Source organism: Schistocerca serialis, chromosome 6 (genome assembly GCF_023864345.2).
Source record: "Schistocerca serialis cubense isolate TAMUIC-IGC-003099 chromosome 6, iqSchSeri2.2, whole genome shotgun sequence".
Classification (NCBI taxonomy): domain Eukaryota; kingdom Metazoa; phylum Arthropoda; class Insecta; order Orthoptera; family Acrididae; genus Schistocerca; species Schistocerca serialis.
In genome coordinates this window covers 536,546,315-536,566,059 of record NC_064643.1, presented here as the reverse complement: position 1 = coordinate 536,566,059, position 19,745 = coordinate 536,546,315, and the positions used below count along the sequence as shown (strand labels likewise).

At 38.4% G+C, this 19,745-nt stretch overlaps 1 protein-coding gene across 3 annotated transcripts in view; it reads right to left on the bottom strand.

Annotated features, from left to right (window-relative positions):
- Positions 1–19,745, bottom strand: part of LOC126484267 (DNA (cytosine-5)-methyltransferase 1-like) — a 265,477-nt gene that overhangs the window by 56,932 nt on the left and 188,800 nt on the right. For all 3 annotated transcript variants that reach the window (XM_050107689.1, XM_050107690.1, XM_050107691.1), the window contains exons 18-22: positions 19,286–19,476; positions 17,773–17,905; positions 17,532–17,683; positions 13,196–13,327; positions 12,902–13,104 (exon numbers count right to left, since the gene is read on the bottom strand). In XM_050107689.1, coding sequence (XP_049963646.1) covers positions 12,902–13,104; positions 13,196–13,327; positions 17,532–17,683; positions 17,773–17,905; positions 19,286–19,476 — 811 coding nt within the window. The remainder of the gene's footprint in view (positions 1–12,901; positions 13,105–13,195; positions 13,328–17,531; positions 17,684–17,772; positions 17,906–19,285; positions 19,477–19,745) is intronic.

Below are 19,745 nucleotides of genomic sequence, written 5' to 3'. Positions count from 1 at the left end.
GGACTTGCTATGTTTCTTCACTATTGCTAAGTCTCTGTCATGACCTGGGATTCTGCGTGGGCTTATGGAATGCTTTCCCTTTTTATCTTCAAGAAGTGAGTGCTTTTTAATTTGCCGAAGAAATTTCCACTCTGCGAGGTGAAAATACATAAAACTTTACTTTTGTGTCTTTTGATGAATGTATATCTTACATATTTCTAAATGCAAATGATACCCAGGTTAACTATTGCTATGAGACAAACTTTCTTCTGTTGTTGCTCAATTCATGCTTTGCAATTCCCATAAGCCATTTCAATGCAGCAGAAAGTCAGAAATTGTCTCCTTGTCATATTCAAGAGTGTAAAATCTCCAAAAGAACAGCACCTTATTATTTACTGATAAACCTCTGTATGGAAACTGACATTGACAAAATGAAAATTTTTAATATCAACCACAAAATCCATCATATACTTACATTGGAATGAAAATCATATGAAAAAAATCTGAACTGCTTTCCAACATTCCATTTTTTACTAAGGATTACATTATTATATTAGAACTATACAAATATTTAACACACAATTTTCTGGCTACATGAATTACGAGAAACTTTCTTCATTATGAATGCTAGTTATAACACAGTTCCGGTCACCCCACCAGGTGATTATTTTCCAGGAACATGATCAACTTGCCTCAATTGTATGGAGATACACTATCTCTCAGTGCCTTGCGTTTATTGTCCTTCCACTCGCATATTAATCCTTTCACTCGCATATTAACTTTTCATTTCCTTCATTTATTGAAGTATTTTGCACTGTGTTCATTACCAAAACATTTCATGTGTTACTTTCAACATAATCTGGTGCAATAAAGAATTTTGTTGTTTGATAATGGTACCAAAAATAATGTGAGGCAGAAACAATTTTAACCAGCTGATGCAGGACATCACATGTAACGTTATTCCAACTCTTAACTGATTTTTGACAAAAATGTTTGTTACAACGTTCGAGGAAATTAATCAGTTGATGAAATTTCATTCCATGATTAATTAGTAATGAAAATCACAATCCTTACTGAAGTACATAGTAACGGAGCTGACAGATCCATAATCTTTGGTAATTATAAATATCACACTGGATTTCTAATTTTTGTAAGATTCTTATATAAGGTTCATCAGCAAAATATTGGCAAAGTTTATTTCAAATTTTCACTGCAGATGACTTCAGCAGTCATTTTTATTGTCGAATTAATGAGAATGCAGAGTGTAATTACAATTTCCTCATGTGCATGCTAGTATTATGGAATGCTTTCAGGAGTGTATTTAAGTTCACATTTTTATGTATCAAGGTTGTGGATTTTGGCAAGCCAAGTACCCGAGTTTCGTTCAAGTAATTATGCACTGATTTCTATTTATTCTGTGTCCAAATCTACTGGGTTAGAACTGTATTACATACTTAAAGTTGTAGTGATCTAAATCCTTGACTCATTTAACTTCAAGTTCCCTAGTCCTTATTAGTTCTTTTGAAATGGTCAAATATTCTATTCAAAAAACTTCAATAATAATAATAATAATAACAACAGCAGTATAATGGATTTCTACCAGTACCCACAATACCAGCTGAGGAAGTAGTTACGTTAAACTAATCAATGTATATTTCGTGACTTATCTAACGCATTATGCACATTCAAGTACAATTTCTTGTGTGCTTGTCAACACATATAGCACATTTGGTGTTTCCTGGATGATCATTGTACTTTTAAATGACACTGTACATCCTTAGTTAATGTGTGGCAGGTCTATAACTTTGGCTCTGCTTGTCAACGCTTTAGAAAGATTGTGGATATTTTGTAAAGCAATTCATTATGATTCAATCTTTGTTTAATTTTTGGTATTTGTGTGCAGACACTATGCTGACACACATTACCGTACTTCTTTACTTGATCATATTTATTGATGTTGTGGCTGTTTCAGTGCGTATGTAAATTTTTTTCTACAGTCCGGCAAGAGTAATTTCCAACTGGCTAATGTGTGTGCCACAGCCCATCTTTCTTCATTTTACTCTTTGTCCACACATTGGTGCCAGTGTCTAAATAGTGAAGAAGATCTTGAGCACTTCCTTGAACACATGAACAGTTCGCACCCAAACATCCAGTTCACTGTTGGGACACAGAAAGAAGGGGGCTGGCATTTCTGGATGTTTTGGTACAATAAAAGTTGGAAGGATCTCTCTGCCACTTTGCGTACTGCGAGCCGACGCATACTGATTTATATCCCAGTTCCCATCATCCAAATTCAGAAGAGCGCAGTTTTAAATACATTGGTACATCCAGCCAAGAACGTAGCAGTTTTAAATACATTGGTACACAGAGCAAACACTGTTTCTGATGAGAAACACTTGGATTCCATAATGAATCATCTAAAGTATGTGTTCTGGAAGAATGGTTATGGCTCGTGTGATATGGTCAGTGTTCTCCACAAAAGGAAACATTAAAATGTTAAACACTCCCACGATGAGCTACCAATTGTATTCCTTCCCTTCTGTGGCACTACATCCAGCAGAATAGGCAGAATCCTGGAAAGACAAGGCGGAAGACCTATTTTCTGACCTCTTAAGAAGATCAAGATGCTACGAACAGTTAAGGGCAGTCTTGGCCTCGGGATCCCTGTGATTTATAATATCGCTTGTGAGTGTGGAAGCAATTACATTGGTTACCTCCACCCGCACTGTTGCTGACCACTGTGCAGAACATCAACAGCATACTTAACACCAAGAACGGAAGAAATTTGCAGTTGCCAAGTACAGCCTGACAAACACACACAAAATATTGTTTGATGGAACAAAAGTTTTATCCCTTCCTCCTACAAACTGGGATTCTGTAATTAAAGAGACTATAGAAACAAGGATGTGCAAGAATAACTTCAACTGTGTCAGTTGATATAATCTTAGCATTACATGGAAGTGAGCTCCTAATGCGAAGAAGAGGCAGAGATATTCATTGCAATGTGTATGCTACTATGGGAGTCGTGGTGTCACCGGTGCAGACACCGACATTATCTGCTACAGCATTACATAATTACTAGGGATCGGATTATAGGCATCATAAAAACCTTAATATACGCATGCAAATATGCATGAAAAATGCTTAAAAATGTATGAAAACTGAAGTGTCTAAATATGCAAGATCAAATAATAAAAAAACCATGGTAGCTACTGTGTGCATTATATCTCAAAGTTGAACCTATGCATATCAATTATGAGGAAGAGCGCCATCCACGTGAAAAATTGGTACATTTAGAATGCTGATATCATTTCCTGAATACTTTCTGATAGAGATAAGGAATGGGAGCCTTCTGGGATTATTTTCTAAACATTTGCAAATTGGGCATGCACACCGTGTTTCAAGAATTGTTCCTTCTTTGTTATTGTCGGTAACAAGTGGATGCGATGCAAGTGAGTCGCAGTGAAACAATAAATATGTACAGGACCAACTTCGAGATATATCGCACGCTGAGAGGCATGCTCAAAATATTTTACATTAAAAAAATATTATTTTTTTCAACAGCATTAACTCTTAATTATTAATTTAATATTGCACCAAAGCTTCATTTACAATTTATTTTACATTTTTCTACTATTGTAAACATAAACGACCAAGTACTGTTCCAAATGTTCGATAGTAAGGTTGCATCTTCGATCACATAAAACCTTTTTATAAGCAGAAAAGGACCATTCTATGTCAAATGAGGTAAATGGGCAGTATTTTAATTTTGGTGCTATGTTGGCACTTATTGTTTCTGGTAAAAGTTTACCCATCCCATTAATAAAACTATCAATTTGGCACAAGGGTTCAAATCCTGGGTTATTGTTTAAAAAGGTTTTCAAACTTTTAAGTTTGCTTGGGAATACCTCTGGCAATGAGGAGTTCAGTAGAAGAATTTTATTCATTAACTGAACAGATTCATTCAATGCCAAACCTCGAGTTTCAAGCTTTTTAATACTTGCAGATATGTGGGAAAAATGTGTGCTAATTACACCAATGTCTTGTTTTAATATCGGAATCATTTAAAGCTTCCTTGCACTGGCAAATATGCCAACGCCTCTGCACTATCAAAGTCATTTACAACCCCTCTAATGGCCTTGAAATGTTCATTGGAAAACAACACAGCTACGACCCGGGTACCCCAACGTGTTATCACTAGTTCGGGAGGTAAAGACACATTTGTTGGTTCTTCTTTGAAGGTCTTGATGCGAGGAGGAGCCTTTAGAAACACTTTCTTTGTGGATGAAGTCAGTTTATTTACATTCACAAACATGGAACATACTTCTTCAGCAAGGCGATGTACTCCATGAGCAAAGCACGTCACTCCATAGATCAAATTGGGATAAAATACTCCGAGGGATTTTCCTGCTTTGATCATATATGGAGCAGAATCTGAAATAAACACAAAAACCTTTTCCTCTGCAGAAGATTTTGGAAATATTTTTCTAATATCCTTATTCACAAATCTGGCAATCGTAGAATGATTTACATTTTCAAGTTCTTTCCAGGCCCCTAAATCGGAAGATGAAGGCTCTTCTTTTAAAGCATCAACAATTAAATTTGCAATGTAATGACCACAAATGTCTGGAGTTTCATCTGAAATCCAGGTAGTTCTGTCCTCGAGTTCATTGCATATTTATTCCAGAACATTTACGTAAATTGATGGTATGTAATTTTTACCCAATGTTGATTCATCTGATATATTTTGATTTAAGCAATATTTGCACAGGAAGCCTTTAAGGATACCGTTTGTAAGTTTGGGATAAGGCCGGTATTACACTATCAAATTTCTTTGTCAAAGATTTGATCAAAGATGTGATCCAATATTCCGTCCAATATATTTGACAAAGATCTTTGACGTAGCGCTAGAGGGGGTATTACACTGTCATCAAATTTTTCGTCAAAGTTCAAGATGGCTGACAACAACTTGTTACTAACCGCAGCAGTTCTACGTACTCCAACTGCATTGTGTGCACATGCGGAAAAAAAGTGGGGGAAAAAATGGAACCATACATACGAGGTTGACAGTCTTAAAAGTCCTGGGATTACAACTTGATAATAAATTCAGTTGGGAGGAGCACACCACAGAACTGCAGAAAGGCCTTAACAAATCTGTATTTGCAATTCGAGTGTTAGCAGACATAGGAAACATAAAAATGAAAAAGCTTGCATACTTTCATTCCATAATGTCATATGGGATAATATTTTGGGGTAAATCTTGAAGTCAAACAAGTTTTCAAGGTCCAAAAGCGTGTAATACGTATTATTTGTAGAGTAAATTCACGGACCTCCTGCAGAAACCTCTTCAAAGAACTGGGTATACTAACTATTGCCTCTCAGTATATTTACTTCTTAATGAAATTTGTCGTAAATAATATATCTCTTTTTCCAACAAACAACTCAGTTCATACATACAATACCAAGAACAAAAATGATCTGCACAAGGACTTAAAAGCGTCTGTGATCTATTCTGTTACTCGTTTTTATTCTCTGTGGGTGTTTTTAATATTTGGAAAAAGGGACCGATGACCATCGCAGTCTGGTCCCTTTAATCCCACAGACCAACCAACTTACTTAGTTCAAAAAGGGGTCCACTACTCAGGAACACTCACCTTCAATAATTTGCCAGGAAACATAAAAAATTTAGTTAGAAATAAAGATCAGTTTAAAAGGAGCCTGAAAGACTTACTACTGGCCAACTCCTTCTACTCCATTGGCAAAATTTTTAATAGAAACAAATGATGTATTTATTCATACTATTAGTATTGTTTTTCAGCTTAAAAAAAAAATCGACATGTTCCACATCCACGAGGCTCTCCTCAGCACGGATCTATGGAACAAAAAACTAATCTAATCTGGGTGAAGCCGTGGGTTTTACGACGACACGATAAAAGCATTCAACAAAACTTGTTACGTGAGCTTACAGTGGAAGACGTCAAGTCGTACATCAATTACTTAAGAATGGATGAGCATACATTTCTGTATGTGCTCAATGAAGTGTATCCTCATATCACAAAGCACAATATTCACTTAAGAACTGCTACATCTTCTGAAGACAGGCTCATTATAACACTCCCATTCCTTGCTACAGGAGAGGGTTATGTTAGGTTAGGTTAGATCAGGTTAGGTCTCCAATCTTCTTAATCTATTTTTGTATTCAGGGTGCCTCACGTTGTAAAGCGCCTCATCAGCTTCAGACATCTCTATTAATTTTGTAGTTGTCGGCACACACCAACTGTATTTACCAGCAATGGTTATAAAAACACTACATACGACAGTATGCTGCAGCGATGCTAGCGCTCCATGTGGTAACATATCACATTGCAGTGAACAGAAGACAAGCGGTTTCTTTGATCAAATATACAGCGAGGCCCTAGATTTGATCAAATATTGGACGACATTTGACAAAGTCCCTATTACACTATCAAATATCTTTGACAAAGATATTGGACACAGATATTGGACAAAGAAATTTGATAGTGTAATACCGGCCTAAGGAATATTGCTTGCAATGAATGCTTCACATATATCCGTATTAAACCGACTTTTTTGGTTACCTTTGGACAAATGTCTGCTACTGCAACTTGCTGTTGTCAGAAGTTGTTTTCGTGGTCCTTTCTTCTGCATTCCTGCGATAACAGAAAGCTAAACTGAAACAATGGACATGCGACTAAAAGCTTGCGTAGTTTAATTCAATTGTTGTCGACGCGTACGGTATGACAACAGAGGGGATTAACCAGGGGTACAGGCACAAGAGCATTGACTCTGTCTGCCTGTTCCTGTTCCGTAATGATTTCGCTAGGCAGTGGCCTCTCAGTTAGCAACTGCATGCGGTTCTAGGTCCCAGTCAATCTGTGAGATATCAAAGTAGATCGAGCTAGAGACCGCCTGCCTAAATTTTTAAAATATTGTAAACATAGCGTGAAAGTATGCATCGTCACAAGTCTTTAGTTAAAATATGCAATAACTGGTGGAAAGGAGCCAAATGCACAAATGCATATGCAACATTCAAACGCATGTAACCCGGTCTCTAATAATTACCAAGGGTGGAGAAAAATTAAGTCATGAAATTTAAACTCTGGATAGCTGATGCCAGTAGGAACCAAAATTACTAGTGTTTTGTAGGTAGACAACACACAATTTAAACTACGGGAACTTGGCACAACGCGCTCCGACCGTCTGTGGGATTGCCGTGTTGAAGGATGCACTAGACAATGCATGACCACAAATGCTTTGCCAGCCAGAGATCGCGACGTATCCGAGGCGGCCTGCACGCTCAGTGGTAACGCACCAGTCTTCCACTCTGGGGGCGAATCCGCTGGGGTCCTGACACATCCATTGACGTTTCATGATAAGAAGTATGGGGAACAAATCCATCAACAGCTGTTAGTTTGTTTACATGATGTCTTTTACAAATTGTGTTGGCCCTGAAAAGGGCCTTTTTTGTACCTAGGACATAGTTTACTTAAAGTAGGTGCTTGAACTGGTGACCCTCTGACACGACACAAGCTTGGTAACATCGAACAGTGTTTTGCCGAACTCTTTCAAAGGTTCCTGGCATTGCCCTTATGTGATTGGTGGCATGCTGAATATGTTCTATTAATTCCTCTTTGTTTCTAGGTGGTTCGGGTCTGGGTGGGTAAACTATAACCTTGAAGAATCCCAACAGGAAAAAGACTGGTGGCGTGAGGTCTGGTGATCGTGGGGACCATGTCCTACAAGCGCCTCTGCCAATTATCCAGCTGTCAAAGAGGAGTTCATTTAAATGTCCATGCACAGTACGAGTGTTATATGTGGGCGCCTCATCATGCTGCAACCACATGCTTAGCTGTATGTCCAGGGGAACATCTTCCAGAGGCCAGGTACAGTTTCTTGCAAAAAGAGAAAGTAATTTGCATCCCAAAAGTCAAGGAGGTAAAAGGATCGGCCGAATCAAACGGTCACCCACAATGCCTACCTGAACATAGAGCGAAAATCGTTCCTGGTGCCCGTGTACGTACGTGACATGAGGATTTCCTCTTGCCCAGTAATGAATGTTTTGAGTTTTGTAAAGGCCATCCTGATGGAAGGTGCACTCATCGGTAAACAACAAAATGGCGTGGAGTTGGGATCTCGTGCAACACGTCGCCGAAACCACCAGCAAAACCCTAGCTTGTGTTTATAGTGCACCACAGCATTTAGATCCTGGACAGGCTGGAAATGAAATTGATGCTGGCAGTCATCCCTCAAAACCTCCCAGACTAACTTATGAGTGACCCTCCACGTCATGTCCAACTGCTAGAGTACTTGGCATAGTCGCTTCATCGAAGTGCTCGAGAACAGTCTCTTCAAATGCAGCATCCTGTCACATTCGAGGTCTTCCAGTATCACCATGATATCCCACTTACCGAGCGTGTTTCGCCAAGTCGCCTGTGAATTGCTGTAAACGTTTGCATCTTGCTGGGAACCATTCGTCATACAATCATCGAGCTTCATGCGCATTACTCTCTACCAGTCCGTAAACAAAACCATATCTTGTTGTTCTCTGACGTGAGGTGGAGACAAACAGCAAGACCTAGTCGACACATGTGCGTATCACATTGGGGCAGTGACAGGGCAAGGGACGTTTGTGTGTGTGAACCGACAACGATAGCGCTGCCCGTCAACCAACGAATGGCAACACAGCAATCCCACGATCAATCGGAGCGCAAGGCATCTAGTTTACGTAGTTTAAAAATGGTGTTGTCGACCTACACAACATTAGTAATTTTGGTTCTTACTGGCATCAGCTATCCAGGGTTAAAATTTTGTGACACCCTTTTTCTCCACGCTGTATAATGCCACCACAACAGCAGTTTTGATGGTCAGTTGCTCCTGTTGACAATTAATTTTAGTGATATGCAATGTAACTCTGACACTAGGGAGTTACGGCCATTACAACTTGACATACATAATAGACCTTACAATGCTTAGTTATTTCGAGGAAATTAACATCCACAATAAGAACGAAACATCAAGATCAAGTACAACAAAACCTGAAATTGAAGAATACAAGCTCAGTAGTAAGAGGTGGCAATTTTGTAATACACAACAAGACTCCAGCATTTCTTGGCATTATCCATAAGCAATTTATTTGCACTATGGAAACTTACGTTAAAATAGACATGAGATTTGAACTCCCTCATGCTTAATTCAAGTCCAAAGCCATAACTACTGAGCCAACTCATAGTAGAGGGTGTTCCTTGCAGTGAATGTTATGCTAATTATAATAAACCGAAAAGACAAATGCATCAAACAGATCACTAATGAACAGCCTTCTTTTGTTCATAATGATCTGTGTCAACAGCTTGACATCTAAATATGGTGAAACCCTGCTTTTACACTTTTCAAGGGACTTCAAAACAATGGTGTAAACTGTGGGAAAATGTAAAATGTGTTAAACAATATTTTAAGCTGGAAAAGTTACAAATAGGATACCCCCTTGCATTTTCGCACTTTATGTATGATAAATGTATAAAATAGGTATCCAGGGACTTGTCTATTATCTAATGAAAACCATGGATGTAACTGAAACTAGAAACCATCTGGGAAGTACAGGATGTTTCAAAAATGACCGGTATATTTGAAACGGCAATAAAAACTAAACGAGCAGCGATAGAAATACACCGTTTGTTGCAATATGCTTGGGACAACAGTACATTTTCAGGCAGACAAACTTTCGAAATTACAGTAGTTACAATTTTCAACAACAGATGGCGCTGCAAGTGATGTGAAAGATATAGAAGACAACGCAGTCTGTGGGTGCGCCATTCTGTACGTCGTCTTTCTGCTGTAAGCGTGTGCTGTTCACAACGTGCAAGTGTGCTGTAGACAACATGGTTTATTCCTTAGAACAGAGGATTTTTCTGGTGTTGGAATTCCACCGCCTAGAACACAGTGTTGTTGAAACTAGACGAAGTTTTCAACGGAGGTTTAATGTAACCAAAGGACCGAAAAGCGATACAATAAAGGATCTGTTTGAAAAATTTCAACGGACTGGGAACGTGACGGATGAACGTGCTGGAAAGGTAGGGCGACCGCGTACGGCAACCACAGAGGGCAACGCGCAGCTAGTGCAGCAGGTGATCCAACAGCGGCCTCGGGTTTCCATTCGCCGTGTTGCAGCTGCGGTCCAAATGACGCCAACGTCCACGTATCGTCTCATGCGCCAGAGTTTACACCTCTGTCCATACAAAATTCAAACGCAGCAATCCCTCAGCGCCGCTACCATTGCTGCATGAGAGACATTCGCTAACGATATAGTGCACAGGATTGATGATGGCGATATGCATGTGGGCAGCATTTGGTTTACTGACGAAGCTTATTTTTACCTGGACGGCTTCGTCAATAAACAGAACTGGCGCATATGGGGAACCGAAAAGCTCCATGTTGCAGTCTCATCGTCCCTGCATCCTCAAAAAGTACTGGTCTGGGCCGCCATTTCTTCCAAAGGAATCATTGGCCCATTTTTCAGATCCGAAACATTTACTGCATCACGCTATCTGGACATTCTTCGTGAATTTGTGGCGGTACAAACAGCCTTAGACGACACTGCGAACACCTCGTGGTTTATGCAAGATGGTGCCCGGCCACATCGCACGGCCGACGTCTTTAATTTCCTGAATGAATATTTCGATGATCGTGTGATTGCTTTGGGCTATCCGAAACATACAGGAGGCGGCGTGGATTGGCCTCCCTATTCGCCAGACATGAACCCCTTTTACTTCTTTCTGTGGGGACACTTGAAAGACCAGGTGTACCGCCAGAATCCAGAAACAATTGAACAGCTGAAGCAGTACATCTCATCTGCATGTGAAGCCATTCCGCCAGACACGTTGTCAAAGGTTTCAGGTAATTTCATTCAGAGACTACGCCATATTATTGCTACGCATGGTGGATATGTGGAAAATATCGTACTATAGAGTTTCCCAGACCGCAGCGCCATCTGTTGTTGAAAATTGTAACTAGTGTAATTTCGAAAGTTTGTCTGCCTGAAAATGTACTGTTGTCCCAAGCATATTGCAACAAACGGTGTATTTCTATCGCTGCTCGTTTAGTTTTTATTGCCGTTTCAAATATACCGGTCATTTTTGAAATACCCTGTAGGAACGTTTAACTCAATTTCAGATATCATATTCGGTGTTTTTTTTTAGAAGGCCTGCGACTGTCATTCATTACTTGAATAATGAAATACTGCTCCAGTTACATGATTTTTCATGCTTAGCATGACACGTTTCAAAGACTTTTTCTTGCTGCCAACTACAAATTTTTACGTAACTATTTTGTGTGGTGTTTGAATATGTGTTGGTCTGCGTCTCTTGCAATGTTGACGTCTTTTTGAGGTTATCAGGTACTGTGCCTCCTGAGTTATGTAGAAAACCACACACATGCAAACAATCACTCACATTGCTGGTTTGTGTAACATAACAAAACATAGATACGGAAATACTGCACTTGACAATGAGAATAAATTCTCGAAACACTTTTTGCTCAGCATGAAAAAATAAGTAATTGGCACTGTGTTCAAATCAATAACATTTCAGCAATGCAAAATCAGTGGAAGGTGTCCACTAGCATTACAAGTAGCCCAATGACAAAACTAGACAGGAGTGTCACGACAATCACAAAAATTATGAACCTGAACATGTGCAGTAGAAACAGTTTGGAAATGGTTGTGATTGGTCATGATATCTTTATTTGCACAAATCTAGTTACTCCCATCAGCCACCACCCCGAGTAGAGCTTGGCAATGGCAGGAGATACAGCACAGATTGTTCAACATTTTACTTGTTTACCAGTTCAAATCTGCTGACTAGAGAAACCTGGTGTCAACAAACTTAACCACGTAATGTTTGCAAACCCTACTTAATAGCCAATATGATACCAGTGTCATTTTATGTCAGTTTCATTAAGTGTAACTTGCAGGAAAATAATATATATGTTTACACAAAATCGGGTGTGAATTAACATTGTGGACATACGAAATATGACAGAAGTGTGTGTGGGTGTGGGGGGGTGGGTGTCTTAAACAGTGGGAAAACATTAATTCCAGGAATTTAAAACTGGGGTTATACTGTACAAGAGAGTGGAAGAACCAACATCAGATTGATACTACTGACAAAAATCCACATTTATGGAGCTGTCCGATGATGGGGAAGTTTTAAAGCATTCAGTTTGTCAAAATGATGCTCAATAGTTCCTGACCCTTTCTTGAACTGTGAATGGGACTCAAATGTGGCTCTCTCCACAAGTTTGCAAGAAAATCAACAAGCAGAACCATTTCCAAAAATTATTGGTGTTAGTGGTGAGCAGTAGTGCAACAATATACTTGGTAACTCTTCATATTTGAGGGGCTGTGCACCAGTTTTATTACATATTAATCACAAGAAAAGAGGGTTAACACTATAAATACCCCCATTATCATGTTTCACCACAATACATATAATCCTACATTAACAGACAAGTAACTGATCATTCCGCTGCTCAAGAATCCCACACATGCCCAGAGGATGTGTGTAACCTACATAATGCTAATGCTGCACACACACACACACACACACACACACACACACACACACAGTGTTGTATAAGTAACAATACTTAAGCTACAAATTACTTTTACTACAAATGTAATATGAATGTCCTTTTTCCTCTCTCTAACAAGCTGTTTATCTAGCTATTCTGTTAATCCTATCTTCAACAAATGGATAATAAGCTAATGTATAAAGTAAGTTTCCATGAAAGTTTATAAATTACAATAAATGAACTCTATAAAGACATCTCCCACCTCCTGCCAAAAAGAGAGAGAGAGAGAGAGAGAGAGAGAGAGAGAGAGAGAGAGAGAGAGAGAGAGAGTAGTTACCTTCGTCTTGTCTGTGGTACTCCGTAATTGCCTGCCTGGAGTATTCCAAAAGTGCACTGATAACCCATTTTCTGTAGACATCTAAGTGTTAGTTTCAAAACCATGCTTCGCTTAAATGAGACAAAATTTCGAACATTTTCAAGAATGAAGTATCTAGGGCGGTAATAGTCGCAGTACGATAAATATGAAACAATTAGTGAATTCTGAAAAAAGAAGAATTTTCTTCATTAGTAAATTTTTTCTTTATAGAATCAAACAATTAAAAGGTAATTTTGAATACTAATTTTCATATACCTTAAACAGTGAGTACTGCCGTGAATTGAACCTATTCATTCCACTAAAACCCTGGCATGGCGGTCCCCCACAGAGCAAATCAACTTCCCCCTTTTGTGGCAGACGTTGGTTTTTGTCATTTGTGTGTTGACCCTGCAAAATTCAATGTTACACTGAACTGACATTATACTAAAAACATACTGAAGCAAGAATTTAGTTTCATACTCTTATTTGTTGATGAGTATAATATGTTTCAAGTTACCTATGCAGGGTGTATACGCGGACAAGGAAAAACCTTTGAATGGTTATGGTTTTATACACGGGCGTAGAATTTCCCAGCACTTTAGAAAACTAAACTCAGGGAAAAAGACACGTTTTGGAACTATCTTTGATGTGCAGCAACATGTATGCTGCATATTTTTGTATTACAAGAGTATACATTGGGATTCCACCAAACACAGCATGTTACTTTCTGAATCACTGAAATCGAGATTGCGATGCACTTTTGTAAGCCAGTCATGGCTCATGTCACGTGATCTCGCCAGCCGATGACAGCGGATATTCACAGCATAGGACACGTGATGTAGTCAACAAACAGCAACATCACTGTTAAGTAGCACGAACACACAACTAGTGAAAGTTAACAGTTTAAATTAATATACATAGTGTGATACAAGAAAAGCAAAGCTTTCACATATAAAATTGGTCTCACGCTGCAAGAGAAGCTAAGCTTTCGCATATAATGTTGATCTTTCTTGCGTGTGTTACACTTTAAGATAGATCACACAAATGTGCCAGTAACATTTTTAATAATGACATAAATGTCTGTTCTTTAGGGTTCAAAATTCTTCTAAATGGCTCGTTATCAAAGACTTGACTTTTAAACAAGTCAAATGCTCTTTGATTTAAGAAATTCATGGCATATTTTCTCGCACATAGTTCAACTTACGTAAAAGAATATTTACTTTGAAACTAATGCTTTTCGAACCACCATTCACAATATTTTCCTGCGACCTGTTAGAAATAGGTTCGTTTCAGCAGTTGTCAGAGAGCGCAGGTAACAGGCGACACCGCGTTTGCGCATCTACCATGACATAGGAAGCCCGTATGTACGTACGTGTAAAACATTAAAAGATCATACATTATGCCATAAAATAAACAAGACATCGGAGGATACTGCAACAGCATTGGAATTTCATAAACCATACTAAAATGTGCACATTTAAAGTGTATACTTAAAGTGCACATTTGTATGTCCAGATTCCCAATGAAGTAGACCTCGACCTGATATTAAGCTTTTCAGTGTGGTTTTCGGTACGTAAATTTTCTTGGAGTACCAGTACTGTATTATATAATGTTTGGTTCTTTATTCTGGCATAATGCTATACGTGCTAGAAGAATGAAACATGCACCTGAAATGCAGCAAACAGTTGAAACTAGCCAGTACTCCGGAATTAAACATTTCGTTTCAAATACATTGACTGCCTCTGCGGAAAGGTTAATGAAAGTCAAATTTCTTTAGCAAACAAACAAAAATAACTTCACTGTTCTGCAAGGCGATTAATGCTTGACTGTCAGAAAGGGGGAAATAAAATAAAATCTGAAATTAATAACATATTTTGGCCTTCCATAATTATGTGACGGTATTTTAATTCACTTTATAGCTCCTGGCAACAGATATCCGTTTTGTTTTCATTTGACATGAGAGCAAACGAAGGGGAAACAGCAAAATCACTACGTGTAAACACAGGTCATGTGGAGACTACCCACTCTGCACATCATCCCCAGATCTACTGTGTTTGCGAAGCGGGTCAATACTAAACAAAATCTAATTTTCAAAAATATGTTCCATCTTCTAGCGCACATCTTTCTGAAAAAGTCTGAAACATAACACATATGTGTTCGAGGAAATGTAAGACACGTTATTTGGTGTTAAGTGTACCAAAGCGCAGTGCTACGCCTCTTCATACAGCATTCTTCCATAGCACGTTTTGTACTGGATGCCATCAAACCTACACAGGGCAATGGAAATTGAAATGTCCTGTGGTGCCTCTCCTGCTCCCAGTCGGCCCGTTTGACAGTCTGCCCCTCTAAAGAAAAAACTCTCGCGATTAATAGCCAGGATTATTTGTAATCGGGAGAACAAGAACTCTGCAGAAAATTTGCACTCTTTATTGTCTATTAGGTAATAACTTGCTGTGTGACATAAAATTAAAAATAGGATGCATAAAACAAATAAAGACAAGAGACAAGCATGAAGTACACATTTCTTCAGTCCTTAGCTCCTAGCATTTTTTCCTCTCTAATCTTGCTACAGCTTTACATGACGTGCTTTCCTTTCTGCGAAAGAATTTGTTAGCTCATCATCAAAGTTCGTCAAATGTTTTGCTACATGTCGTTATCTAATACTGAAAAAGCTGTTAATACAAATAATACCCAAGACTGGTGTGGTGTTATGATCTGATTACGTCTATTTTGTCACTGTCTGCTAGGTAAAACAAAATAGGCCTTTCTAATATTGCAGCAATTTTGTAACACACACCAAATAAACGAGACTGTTTAGGCACAAACAGTCATTTTTATAACACAACTGAATATAACTCACTAAGTACCAATATCAAATGCCTATAAGGCCTACGACAAGCAAAAAGCTTTATGTTGGAAAATAGTTTCACATTTCATTCATAGGCACCAGTTTCTCAAGCATGAGATCGAAAAGTAGTATTACAAAATTTTTATATAAATTTGAAACCGACTTATTCTTTCATAATTTGTGTGATGTCCCCATTTCTTCTCCTTCCTTGTTATAACAAACAATCTTGTCATCAAGAATTCTGTAGCTATTCCTGCCACCATCAAAATTTGTTCGCTGGTTAACTTCACAAACCCTGCCAGAATCACAAGTTTACTTATCCCGCGAATATTGTCTGGTTAGGGGTTGTTACAGATTTGTACAACACATTTTCCGCATTACTTCCAGAATACAACTTAAGCGGGCTGCTAGCCGGGGACTGTACAACTGGTCCTTACTAGTGTAGCGATCTTGCCAAAAATTGTCAAAATTTCATTTTCTTGGATACACCGAGAAGATAATACGTAATCTTTCTCACCTGTTATTCCTGTTAGTTGTTTATTTCCACTCTGGTAGTCCAAATCTATGGATTTCGGTAGTAATTATAACAATGCTGAACATTTGCAAACCCAATCAACCATACAAGAGCGATTGGCGTTCATCCCTTCGGCTTTATTCCACTCAGCTCGCATAGCCCCTTCCTCTTTTGTCTGCAGGAAAGTTTATTTCTAGGTACGATGAGAATTCCCCTGACAGACATCACATACACTAAGCAAGCATTCAAAAGTCAACTTATGATTCATTCAGAAATCAACTTAAAATGTGTTCAAAAATGTTCAAAAAGCAACAGAGATGTGTTTCAAAATCATACGAATAACCGATAGACCAACGTGCGCTGGTTGCTAGGCGCTTTGTGAAACAAGTTTTTTTTCCCCCCTCCAGAATATGAATCTGGCGCCCCCTTTCCCCCCTAACATTTAGCTGCTTGCTGCGACTGCTTGCACAGACAACAGCCACATTCCTGTTGCCAGAAGTGGGAGAATCTACAACTCAAACGCGACTCAACTGCGAAGGCGCACGAGCCCCCTCATAACTCTAAAACAAATCTAATGTAAACAGTTGTGACTTCACACTCATCGGAGGCCATTTGTTGTTATGAAGCATTGCGTAGTCTTCCTAAAACCTGTGACACATTTTGCTGTTGTCAGACGGTTGCATGAGCACTGCGTGTCGTCGTCGTATATGGCGCATTTCCTTTTGCAATTTAAGTTATTTTCGTTTTTTTCTCTCATTAATGTTTTATTGTTGAAGTATTAGTCTGCAGTACGAGAGTACAGTAACATGCTTTGGTAGAGTATCAGTTCTCGTTTTTTTCTCTCATTAATGTTTTATTGTTGAAGTATTATTCTGCAGCACGGGGGTACAGTAACATGCTTTGGTAGAGTATCGGTTCTTATCAGTAAAAATTACAAAAATTTAACTGAAAACTAAAACAATGAAAAATTCCCGGGTTTTTCCCGATTTTCTCCCGGATGAAAAAATTCCCGGGTTTTTCCAGGATCTCCTGGTTGTCCCAGGTCGTATACACCCTGCTATGGTTAATAGCAATAGAACTATGCCTGATGCAAAAACAGAAAACGTAAACACAATTTTAGCAATAAATAAAAATGAACAAAAAAATTAAAAATAGTTTACAGCATTTCAGTCACTGCTGCACTGTCACAAAAAGTAACTCTATTTATCTATTAATAAGTCAAACTTCTTATTGTAAACTTTGCTACTCACGTTCATAACAAGCTTAAGTAACAAATTACAGTCCTCAGAAAATACTGTGCAATTTGGATTGTTAAGGCGAAAAGCATGAGCTGCAACATCTTCTTTCTCTATGGCCCAACAACATTCGACGACACCTGACTGATGCAGGCCTTCTGAAAGACCTGCAAAGAATTTTGTTCCAATCACATTCGAGAGAGAGAGAGAGAGAGAGAGAGAGAGAGAGAGAACTAGTTTTAAGACAATAACATACCTCCACATCCAGCGAACACATCTAATGATTTCAACTTATTTGATATTTTTGGCCAGTCTTTATATTTATTTTCAACTTTTTTTGTTTCATCAGAAGATTTGCCTTTTCCCTTTCCTTTTCCCTTCCCCTTCCCCTGAAAAACGAAAAATAACACAAACTTTAATTTCAATTTTCTGAAGAAAATTTTGTATAAAAACACAATTGCTTTTTAACAAATATTATTTCATTTCATAGCAGAAATACATGTGCCTGCACTGATAAAGTAACCATTAATTACAAATGGCTCTGAGCACTATGGGACTCAACTGGTGGGGTCATAAGTCCCCTAGAACTTAGAACTACTTAAACCTAACCAACCTAAGGACGTCACACACATCCATGCCCGAGGCAGGATTCGAACCTGCGACCGGAGCAGTCGTGCAGTTCCAGACTGTAGCGCCTTTAACCGCTCGGCCACTCCGGCCGGCCATTAATTACAAATAACTGAATTAAAAATAACTAACAACACTTAGCCAAGGCATCAGTTTTAAAGTTTACTGGTCAGTTAAAGAGCAAATAAGCAGAAATACTGATGTGTTTGTGAGTACTGTTTAAGGAGGAAACGTGCAATTGATAATTAAATTCTGAACACTAATGCGCAAATATATCAACTCACTGGAAAACAATTAATTCTATGAGGGTGTGCTGAAAAGTAATGCCTCCAAATGTTTTATGCAAAAACTCTTAATGCATTTTAAATAAAACTAACTTTATTAACATTCTACACATTTATTCTTCATGTCTACAGATTTATTTCTCTACGTAGTCACCACAATGACTAACATTCCACCCAATAAGTGACGAGTTTTTTGATATTGTCACTGTACAATGTTTGTCTTTTGTTGATGGAGCCACAACCTCAACTCTGCTCCCACCACTTCCGCCACCATCAATTGAAGTCCTCGAATGTGTTCTTTAAGTTTTGGAAACAGATGGAAATCAGATGGAGTCAAGCTGGGACTGTATGGAGGATGATCAATGACCGTCAAGCCAACATGTTTGATTGCTGCAGGTGTCGCAGCATTCGAGGGTGGCCTGGTAGACTGATGCTGAAGGAGAGGGTGCTCCATGCATGAGCAAACTCTTCAAATTCAAAACTCAATTACAGCTCGCAGTTTCACACGCACTGAAATAGTTACACTGCCATGTTACATGCCACAATTCAGAGCCATTTAGCAAGCAGAGGGCTGCATATGTAGACAAGAAGGATAAGGATGTAGGATGTTAATAATGTTTGTTTTATTTGAAAAGCTTTAAGAGTTTTCAAATAAAAAAAATTCAGAGGCATTACTTTTCAGCAATCTCTTGTATGCCTGTAGCCATACTAAGTGTGGTTTACTTTAGTACAAATATCTGGATTTATTCACTCTGTTATTCCTACACATTCTCTTTGTAGTAACTACCTGGCTGTGAACTTTGAACAGACTTCCTGCTCTAAATTAAGAAAACATTTTAAAATGAATGGTTTAGTTACCTTTCCCTGGCTACCGATCAATGATGCTTTGTGGCAAGGCTCATCAAATGTGCAATCTGTTGAGTTATATGCCTCCGAAAAATAAAATCTATCTGGGCCTTCATCAGTCCACTGTGTTACTGTGACATCCAGATTTTCACTGTACACCACATAGCACTTCCCAACAACGTTATCAAATGACACAACACATTCTGTGGAAGACAAAAAAATTGGAAGCATAATTTTTTTTTTTTTTTTTTTTTGGTTCCTGAAATGTAATACCAGTTTCACCAAACACCTTATTTTTTTTAATGTAGCTACTGTCATACGGGCAATACAGATATATAGTTATTGTAATTGCTTATGTTGGAATTACTCTTACATTTTAATTTTAGTTTCAGTTTCATTATTTGTATGCTTTTATACCTACTGTAATATGCAAAACTATGATGGATGTAAGGGTGTGTGTGTGTGTGTGTGT